This window comes from Achroia grisella, unplaced genomic scaffold (genome assembly GCF_030625045.1).
Source record: "Achroia grisella isolate CSIRO2021 unplaced genomic scaffold, CSIRO_AGI_Agris_v1 utg4142, whole genome shotgun sequence".
NCBI classification, from domain to species: Eukaryota; Metazoa; Arthropoda; class Insecta; order Lepidoptera; family Pyralidae; genus Achroia; species Achroia grisella.
Genome location: NW_026712849.1, coordinates 1,096,583 through 1,107,924, shown reverse-complemented (window position 1 = coordinate 1,107,924; position 11,342 = coordinate 1,096,583). Strand labels below are relative to the sequence as shown.

Below are 11,342 nucleotides of genomic sequence, written 5' to 3'. Positions count from 1 at the left end.
TGTGGTTCATTGGCGGCCAGTATTACCAAGCGCCCTTTGAAACTAAGCAAGCCGGTGATACAACCTGCTTAGACTACCCTCCCCCCCCATTAAATTTGACTTTTAAGTGGCCGCATGTGGTTCATTGGCGGCCAGTATTACCAAGCGCCCTTTGAAACTAAGCAAGCCGGTGATACAACCTGCTTAGACTACCCTTCCCCCCCACTCTTAAATTTGACTTTTAAAGTGGCCGTATGTTGTTCATTGGTTGCCAGTATTACCAAGCGCCCTTTGAAACTAAGCAAGCCGGTGATACAACCTGCAAAGACTACCCTTTCCCCCCCCCTTAAATTTGTCTTTTAAGTGGCCGCATGTTGTTTATTGGTGGCCAGTATTAACAAGCGCCTTTTGCAAGTAAGCAAGCCGGTGATATAACCTGCTTATACTAATGAAGTTTTTTTTTTATTAATAATGGAATTGCGCTTGGTCTTACCTCATCTGATGGTAAATGATGGCAAGACCTAGGATGTAGCGCGCTCACCCAGAAGTTCGGAATACGGTACAGAAATAATAATACCCGTATATATTTTTTTATAATTTCTATATTTCGTAATAAAATATATCCTTCAAACTTACACAATACATCAGATCTTGTAACGTTCCGTATCATACACTTATTAAGACTAGAAAATAATATTGAACTGAGATTCCAGGGAAGACAAACAAGATATATAACGTGATTTTAAAAAAACTACGATATTTACATTAACAATTATGAAGAAATTACGTTTAGCACCGCTGTGATACAATTAATAAATATTATTCATATTAAACCTTAAATATACATTACGTATTCATTATAGATTAAAAATTTTTTTTGGTGAATATGTGCATATAAAATAGAACTAAATAAAAGTGTAAAAAACTATTCAATATGTCATTCAACGTAAACAAGATTAATATACTTTTGTCGCTTATATCTTTTAACTAGCTTTTGCCCGCGGCTTCGCTCGCGTTAATTTATACTTTTAGGGGTGAAATTTATCAAAATCCTTTCTTAGGGGATGCCTACGTCATAGTAGATTATGCATGTAAAATGAAAAGTTGAGACTTTATGAAACTTTGTCAATTATAAACCGGGCTGAGACCCGATCGGTTTAAAATTGACAAAGTTTCATACAAACTTTCATCCCCTTTTTTATCCCCTTGGGGGTAAAATTAATCAAAATCTTTTCTTAGCGGATGCCTACGTCATAACATCTACCTGCATGCCAAATTTCAGCCCGATCCATCCAGTGGTTTGGGCTGTGCGTTGATAGATCACTATGTCAGTCACTTTTGAGTTATATATATATAGATTATATACATATCAATTATATTATCTATCTGAAATTATAAACGCGAAGTTTGCAAGAAAGGATGGATAATAAATAATCTCAGGGCAATTCACACAGCGCCATCTAACTCATTCCATACCTTGCACGGTACAAACCTTTTGTATTCATGAGCATGCATTATTTGTATTAGTCGGGTTGGTTTCTATGTATATTATGCATTAAAAGTATCTTAGTATTTATATCAGTTGTCTAGTACCTATAACACAAGCTTTGCTTAGCTTGGGATTAGATGGCGTTGTATGAATACAGACATATTCGTGTATTCAAATGTAACAAAATTTATATTGTATTTATTTTATATTTATAAAATAAATACAGGAATATGTATTGTTATGGTGAGGGAATTTATTCCACTGCTATTGATGGACAAAGCAGCTTAATAAAGTGAAGTCAAAGTCATTTATCCTAATAAAAAAATTAAGTCCTATTTATAAAGAAAGCAGCTTACTAAACTGCTAAAAGCTAACAGCATTTATCGTAATAAGAATATAAGCGACTCCACATAAAAAAACAAATGAGAAACTTAGTATCACGTAAAATAATTCAACTATGTGACCCAACAGTGTAAACTCTGTATAAAATCCAACCAAAACATAGACTACCTTCACAAAAAACTGTAAACAATATATTTATTACGTTACATTACAAAAAAGCAGTTCTTTACAATTACAAACTAACATATTTACAATGTTACCGATATACAAAAAATAATACTCAATCATACTAAAAACATAACACACAATAACGTTATAAATTATAGTTTATTTACAATATATCAATACAATACAGTGGACCCCCGGTAGTCCGACAATCATTTTGCAGGGCAGTGTCGGACTATCGAATTTGTCGGATTATAGAGTACTGCCTAAGACCCCTTATAGTCCGAATTTATTTACAAAAGAGTACCTTGTAATCCGGAAAATTATAGATCCAGTGATGATTCTTTATATTATATACATATAGTGGACCTCCGGTTACCCGACAAACGTTTTGCAGGGCAGTGTCGGACCATCGTATTTGTCGGATTATAGAGTGCTGCTTAAAGGTCCTCTGCTTATAGTCCGGAATTTTTTACAAAAGAGTATCTTGTAATCCGACAAATTACAGATCCAGTGATAAGATTCTATGTTATATATGTATGTATGTATATGCACTCTGAAGTATATTGTCAAAGTAATATTCAATAACAAATAATAGACAATGTCGGATTACAAGGGGTGCCGGATTAGACAGGGGCCGGATTTCCGCGGATCCACTGTAATACAGTTTTAACTATGCTAATTTCAATTATATTGAAACTATAACATGTTATTTCGAATAATGTTTCACACGTGCTGAAAACAAAACACATTTCTGTGCGCACCGGCAAAATAATACTTATATACATTAATCATAACACAGTTTATGATAATATCATTGAAACATATTATGATTAATCAGGCATTACCGCTGTAGATATTTTTTTATATGACTGTACTTAGATGTAGAAAAAAATAAAGATTAGTAATCATATTCTAGCTATTGAACGTAAGTTAAAAATTATAATATAAAAAACTTGACGTTCGTAAGCGGCTAAAATGTCCTCTATGAATAAATGATTTCAAAATTGACCACAACGATATCATACTACAAGATATACCCTCTTAAAAGCCAAGAACGACTGAAGAACTTAGAGGAATACAAAAAAATAAAGATTGTCAATTGTAATCATATTCCAGCTATTGAAGCTTATTGAATTTAAATAATTCGTTTGAAAGTAATAAAACTTATATCAAAACATTTCTTTTTTAAATACTAAAAGTGCAAATACTTCATATCGGATCTGTTTTAAAAATAAAATCAGAAACCATATAAAATACTATTTTGTTGCATTCTCATTGAAATTATTTATGTATATTGAATTTCAGTTTAATCAAATACAAACAAAAATTAAACAAAAGACGGTGTAAAAACAAACGTAGTAATGGTTTTAATAAGGTCCTATTTTGCATGATTCGCTTTTCAATACTATTTATAATACATCATATAGTCATACTAAGTACACGTCATGATGCCAAAGACATGTCATTCAATAAAATCTAATATTAAATAAATAATGATGCCCATATTACAATCAGAGGTGTATAAATTGGGACCTGCCCTGCACAATCTACAGGGCGGGCCAACGCCGCCGGTGACTGGTAGAATGCGAACATAACCTCGTGATTCCGGCAATGGCGCTCATAAATACACCCTGTAGTTTTATAGTGGGTAAGAATCCCACACACCCTCTCGTGACCGCTCTGACAGGGGGACAGTCTTTAAAAGATTTTTCCATACAGTAAAAAGGGGTGTTTAAATTAAATGTCACATTCAAATTCTGGTACCCTCTTGTTCCTACCGTCAGGTGTCATTTGAAAGTGGCCGTCCCTGGTACCTATACGAGGGAAACCGTTGAAACTATTCCTACTGACTAAAGGATTCTCTCTCTCCCTTTCTCTATGGAAACTGGACGTCGAGAGCTTCCCATCTTTCCGTTCGGCGAAAGTCGTATCGTTGAAATTCTTGTCAGTGAAGTTTCTCTCTGTGAAATTCTTGTCGCTGAAGTTGCGTTCATTGAAGTTTTTGTCGCTGAAGTTTCTGTCTGCGAAGTTCCTGTCGGTGAAGTTTTTGTCCGTGAAGGTCCGCTCGTTGAATTCACCGTCAGAGAAGTTTCTCTCATTGAAGGGTACGTCGCGGATACCGAATCCACCCATCCGTGGGGTTCCAATACCGAATTTGTTACGGAGCTCCTCGTCTCTAAAATTGAAGGCACGATTGTCGAATTTGACTGGAGGCTTATTGTTCAATCTGAAAAAACATATTTTCTTTGTTGAATAACTTTATTCCGTCTATATTTTAATATTTATATATATTATTTTATTATAATTCAGTATGTATCTTTTTCGTAAAAAAAATAATACATTTGAATGAAATCGTAAATGTAACAAAGAGAGGTATGGAATCTTTGTCCATTCTGAAATGGATAAAATTGCAGACAATTTTTGTACAAATCTGACTTTAGTTAATGATAAAGCAAATACTCACTCTCTAAACACACGACGCTCTCTATCATATTCAGCTGATAATCCCTCATCATCATTTATAATCGCTGACGGATCACTATAAACTGAAGACTCTTGGTAAAACGAATCCAAATCCACGTAATTGCCTTCTGAGGGCTCATTATCAAGAAGCTCCGCGAGTTGAGCTTTCAAATCTGCGAAAGTAGGCCTCTGTGATGGGTCTGCATGCCAGCAAGAATGCATAGCTCGGTACAGCTGCGGCTTGCAATGTGGTGGTCTTTCTAAACGATATCCTTCAGTAACAGCGGCAAGTACTTCTCGGCCAGACATGGCTGCATATGGTGTTGAACCTAGAATTAAAAAGAATACAAATTTAGGAAGAACATAAACGAATGCAAATTGATAATATACAATACGATATTCTGAGTGCCATGTTTTTTTGGGATTTCTCGTAATTCGTTATATACCAGCTAGAGCAGGAAATGGTAAAACATTATTTGTTAAAGAAAACTATCTGCTCATCTAACTGTTGACAAACTGTCTTTGAGCCTGTTCTGGTTTGAGAGTACTCTGTTATAAAACTACATATTTGAAATCATATACAATATTAAGTCTAAAGAAGAAGAGCTGAGTTTTCTTAGCAGTTCTTAGATGAAAGCTTAGATTCATAATCATGATGATGATGTTGATAATGATAATAATGATGAATGAAATGATTAAATAAATATAATACTGACCTAACGTAACGATCTCCCAAAGCAATATACCAAATGCCCACACATCTGTCGGATGGCTGTAGACGTTGTATAAGAGCGCTTCGGGCGCCATCCACCTGACGGGCAACGCCGAGCGAGCGGCTCTGGCAGATGCGCCTGCGCATCTTGACATGCCAAAGTCTGCGATCTTGCATAGCTTGTTGTGGTCGACTAGTACGTTGCGAGCTGCCAGATCTCGGTGCACAATCTGCGCTTACACACATTAGATTAATAATGTAAGATCATTGGAAATTTAAACTTACCCCAACGTCGCATGAAATATTGGAAAAAAATATTTTACAAAAAGTAATATTTTCTATTGTTATCTAGATATACACATTCCTAATTTTAAAGCTACAGAAGATGAAAAGAAAATTTCTCATAAATATACGATAGTGTAGTATTTTCTTAAAACAGATATTTATCAAGTCTCTGTTAGAAAATTATAATTATTTTAGTAACAAATGTCAAACATTGAATTTTTTATACAACTGTGGTGACTATGTAGCAAACGGTCCACATTCTTAAAAAACCTCATGTCTCTATAAAAAACATTGGTACGCAGTTCATTCCACAATCTAAGTGTACTTTATAAATTTGTTAACCATTCACCAATATATTTTTAGAATATACTTTAGTCTCTCAAGTCCAATATTACATTAAGAGCAAGCATTCGTTTAAGGAGCGATTCTTAAATATCTAAAATTACACACCCCTTTAGAAGCAATGTAGTCCATCCCTCTAGCGACACAATAGGCGAAGACAGTCAAATCTCTTGAAGTGAGGGCTCCGCTTCCACTAAACCGGTCAGGCCTTGATCGCCGCTCGCGCAGATAGGTCAGTAGTTTACCACACATTACGTACTCCATTATCAATAGATAAGGTTCTGAAAGCATTAATGAACATATCAAATTAAAAAAAAAAGTTAAGTAATCAACGATATGATACAAAAGATAGAAAAGAAAGTCTTTAAGAGTATATCCACTTGTGTAGTTTTTACTATTTATTTTTTATTTATTCATTTATTTCAGGCAACTAGGCCCATATTATAAATACCTTATAGACTAACATACATATAATATAATATTTAAAAACTAATACAATCATATTGTCTGTGTGATCACGGCACTGAAGATGGCAATCTGCCACGGTAGCGCCGATACACCACACCTTTCGCCCAGTAGTCGTAGGGCAGCAAGTCGGTGGGGACCAGGGCCACAAACGCTTTGAAACTCGCGTTGTGACTCGACTTCAGCTGCGTCACCCTCAATGTTAGGTTACTCTTGGTACGAATATAATCGACAATGTCCTGCTCCTTAGTGGCGTAATGTAGACGGGACAGGTACATTGTCGTGGTCGGTGTAGCAGCACGCAGCAGAAAGTTGGGCCCAGTGAGTGCAGTGCCACAATGATTTCTATTGCCCCTGTTTGTGCGCCTCTTCTTTTGTACCACGACGAAGCCATCATCGTCGCGGTTCCCAGTGGCAGCACACGTAGGGTCAATGTTCAGTGCCGTTTTTGGCACACGCCGCTGTACTGAAGCAGCCGGTTTGCTAGACGACGGCGGCAAAATCTCGACGCTGTGGTTGCACCGAGGATTTTGTTAGCGCTGCTTCCACATGCAGCGGTATCGGCGCTCGCGAGCTGCGGGCGGGGAGCACGGGGGGCGCGGCGGCCGGCGGTGACACCACGTCTGGTGACGTCAGTGTCGACGCCGAAACCGCTGACTCCGCCGTGAACGCATCGCGGCATGCCCCACGGCGCGTGTTGATGTTCGTAGCATCAAGTGACCTAGTTTCTTTTCGCGAGTCGCGCAAACTGTCCACTTCCTTGCGCAACTCACTAATTATGTGCTCTGACGCATTGAAACGTAGCGTCACATCTGCCAAACTCTTTTTTAAGGACACGATATCCTTGAGTAGGCTGGTAACATCGACGTGATCAAATGTGACTGGAGGAAGTTTGTTTAAATCCTTCGCCACAAAAGTCAGCACGTCGTCTGGATCGGTCTCCTTCAGCAGCGTTATAATGTCCTGTACGCTTTTTTGTGTCCCGTCACGTCTACGAGACACCATCTGATCAGTCTTATTTAGGGACTCAAAGAGCAGAGCCTTCGCTCTCGCGATGTCGTCCTGGCTGAAGTTGGATACACAGATCTGGACTGCACTTACTTCGTCCATTACGTCCAGCTTCTGCTGCAGGAACGCAAGGAGTTCGTTGGCCACAAGTTTGTCACACATGGCTGGAACTTCGACTAGCACGGCTTATGCCGCGCTGAGCAATTACGATATTAAATAAAATAATTATAATACGTGCACATCGGATCGCGCTTACACTGAGACTCGAACGTACTATAAAAACGTAAAATATCTTGATGTACTATTAGATAGATGTCTACCAGGAGTAGATAGGAAAACGATGTCTGTGTATTTACCTCAGTCTCACCGACTTCCACCGGCGATTGCTATAATAGCTATATTTCAGTTGTAGGCCAATGAAATATACATAGTTCTCTAAAATTACAACACCTGAGTGGTATCACGGGTGTCACACGATAATGTGATGTCCGTGGTGCTGTTCATGTATATAGGTGACGGTTATCGCTTACCGTCTGATGGGCTACCACCTTGTTTGGCATTCCAATAAAAAAAACATATTTTAATCCTTTGTTTAAAATATGTTTAGAATCATATTTACCTTGTTCAGTGCAACAGGCCAGGAGTGTGACCACATTTGGATGTGTTCCAATCTTCTGCATAATGTAAATTTCATGAAGGAGCTCCTGTTTCTCTTTCTGCGAAGCTGTTTCTTTGATACTTTTTACCGCAACCAACCGGGTCAGGCCATCATGTCCATTTAAGTCATCAGCCTCTGCTTTCCATACCTGAAAATGAATATTATCAGCATTTATTATTATTATTTTTACATTTTATATTAGTTTAAAGAAAAATGTAAGTCTATATATATAAAGCTTTTCCAAATCTACGAAGTGCGCAACACTTTCGACAAAATAACTGTCATTTTCGATATATTTAAGACTACCCTTAAAATACTTTGTTAATAATTTAATTTTTGGCATTTAATTTTTATTAGTACAACGAATTAATTACTGTAGTTTTGATATATCGTAAGAGTCTTTATTAGACCAACGTAATTAAATTATTTTAGTTCAATTTTGATATGACTGTTTATCAAGTACAATTTAATTGTAATTACTATGTACCTAATAATTTAATATTTAACAAAATTGTAAAATTTCTACAGAATAAATGATTATGAATAGGAATATGGTTCAAGATTATTAGTTCTTACCTGTCCAAAATTTCCTTGCCCTAACAAAGTTTGCAGTCTCAATTTATTTCTAGGAAACTCCCATTTCTGGTCAGGTTTACTAGGCGTTGGCAAAGGCGGTCGCGCCACTGTTGTTATTGGTGATTCCTTTTTAATATCACCATCATCAAAATATCCTTCGTATTCCGTATCTATTTCTTTTGTTTTCTTATTTAATATATTTCTTAAAATAAACGCTACGATAGCTGCAATTGGCAAAAAACCTAAACCGGCTAATACATATGACGCCGTATATGATTTTTCAGCTTCTATTACTACTTCTTCATTCTGTGACGTTGAACCTTCTTCACCGTTATTTGTCATATTCGCAACAGTTGTGTTAACATCCGTTGATGAAGCGCTTGAAGCAATTATTACAGGTTTGGATCTAGACTGTGAAGATGTTTTTGAAGTTACAATAAACGGTTTAAATGTAGTCGTCTTGTCTGTTTCTAATTTAGTAGTTGCAGTACTCGCAAGTGTTGGTGATATTGTAGATTGTGATGCAGATTTCTCAGTAGGTGTATAAACAGGTGAAGGTGGCCTGAATGTGGTCGAACTCGTTGTACTCGAGGGAGACAATGTAGTAGTACTGGTGGTCGTTGGGCGACGTCGCTTAAGAATATTTCTTGGTCGAACAGTACTTCCATTAACTATGGTTTCATATGCATTTTGCCTCAATAAACTGGCTAGCCTTTCAGATATACGTGATGTAGTAGCTTCATTTTTTAAATCGCTACTGCCTGTTGAAAATTCACTTATAAATGGAGGATCGGAAGGTCTATAAACTACCGGTGGAGGACGAGGAGTAGAATTTACGCTACTCTCTGTAGTTGTAGTTCTGATCCTTATCCTGTGTCTTGACGGTCTATTAGTAGATGACAGAACTGTAGTAGTTTCTGTATCATTCAAATAAATTGGTTTTATTGCACTACTATTCTTCAATAATTCTATATTTTCTACTGGTATTGTACTGTTATCGGATTCTTTGGTAAGAGAATCAGTTTTATTTAGTCCTTTCATAGATGACGTTATTGATACTGAAGTAACAACTGCGGTATAAACGGATGTGGAAGCTTTTTCTGTAGTTGCATTAACGCCTATTGGAACAATATTTTCTGTAGTCAAAGCAGCCGTTACTCGAGCTGGTCGACGACGTAGATTAAAATAATTACGAGTGTAATTTCGAGGTAATATAGTTGCATTAGTCCTGGTTGGCATATTCTCTTTTATTATATTTGTACTGTTTGTCTTATTTGTTACTTCTTTTGTTGAATTACTACTATTAGTAATTGGATTAATTTCTTTACTTTTATTGAAATAATTTGGTGTAACGTTTAGTACTATAGGTTCTGTAACATTTAACTCTGCAATATTTGGAGATTTTGTAGTGGCTTGAGAACTACTTGAATATTTTCTGTATGCGTTTACGTGTCGCGCCGGGGCAGGTCCCTTCACAGTATTTCTAATTTTGTTCTTTTCTATTATATTTTTAACAACAGAGACATCCATATCTTCATTTATTTCTTCTTCGTCAACACTAGTATTTTTATATTTTTCTGTTGCAGAATACCTTGAGTTAAATTTACGCTTTTCTAAAGGAGCAGCAATAAAATTAACTGACTTCGTTGATGCTGATAATGTTGGAGAATTTGTTAAATTATCACTAATGATCTGTCCATCTAGTTTTTTACCAAATTGTATAAATGGGACCATTTCTTCTACAGGTAATTCACTTTCTAGTGGGCGGAAATGATTATAAATTTCATCAGACATAAATAAAGTATGATTTATTTTCTCTTTGTCGTTTAAATTTTTCAAAGGTTTCAATAGTTTAGTTTCAGTGCTGTTTATAATAATGTTAGTTTCTGGTTTATCAGCTAATTCTTCCTTTTGAGATTGTGTCGATACAAATTCATTGGTATTGTTACTAGCTATTGGTGTGGTTATGTTTTCAGGTGTAGTTGTAATATTTTCCTTGAATTCCGTACCGATATTGGTTTTATTTAAATGTGGACCAATTGTTATATTTTCGGAATCAGAGTAATTAAGTAAATATAGACCATGATTGGACTCATCGACCTGAAATTCTTCATCTGGATCTAAATCCACTTCTCTATCCAAACCTTCTAGTTTTTCAGGTGGAATATATACTACGCCACTTTCGCTAACATGTTCTATAGCGCTAAGTCCCTTATAAGTATTTACAGAATCTCGTCTACGATTATTTGCAAACCCAGTTCGACTTTTATTCTCTTGAATATTTTTCGGTACAAATAAATGCCTGGTTTCATGAGGTTTTATTTCGACTACCTTCGTGCCATCAGTGGTTACTTTTTGTAGTGGCAATGCTTCAAATGTTATTCTTTTTACTGTAACATTATTTGCATCTCGAATCTCTATTTTAGCGTATGTTGTGTTGCTCCTGAAAATAACAAAAATGTTATTAATAAATTTGAATTTAAAAAGGTATTTCAATGTTAAATAGTCTGCATGAATAATTGAATGGATTTCAATTTAATCTAGCTTTTGGTATTTTTATTATTGGTTTATAATATCACGTGGATTAAATAAACGAGAATCTAAAGTAAAATAAAATAATATCATACTGATTGATTAAGCAGATAATCAAATAAAGTAATAAATAAAGATACTCTCATACTTATAGCATTACATTGGATCTATATTTTAACAAGCTGTTGCATGCAGCTTTGTACACGAAGCTTAGTAGTAATTTCAGGATTCGAAGATAGATAAATAGATATATTGTTTATTTGATTATTAATACGAAGCATGACATCTTTGTCCTCTATAATAATAAAATTTGTATGAGCAGC

General features: G+C 35.9%; 1 protein-coding gene across 1 annotated transcript in view; it reads right to left on the bottom strand.

Moving 5' to 3' along the window:
• Positions 1-2,990: 2,990 nt before the first annotated feature.
• LOC131844841 (probable serine/threonine-protein kinase dyrk2) overlaps positions 2,991-11,342 on the bottom strand; it is a 167,045-nt gene continuing 158,693 nt past the window's right edge. The window contains exons 3-8 of the mRNA XM_059193820.1: positions 8,488-10,930; positions 7,873-8,059; positions 5,889-6,061; positions 5,158-5,383; positions 4,443-4,770; positions 2,991-4,205 (exon numbers count right to left, since the gene is read on the bottom strand). Of these exons, the coding sequence (XP_059049803.1) occupies positions 3,716-4,205; positions 4,443-4,770; positions 5,158-5,383; positions 5,889-6,061; positions 7,873-8,059; positions 8,488-10,930 (3,847 nt within the window). The 3' untranslated portion in view covers positions 2,991-3,715. The remainder of the gene's footprint in view (positions 4,206-4,442; positions 4,771-5,157; positions 5,384-5,888; positions 6,062-7,872; positions 8,060-8,487; positions 10,931-11,342) is intronic.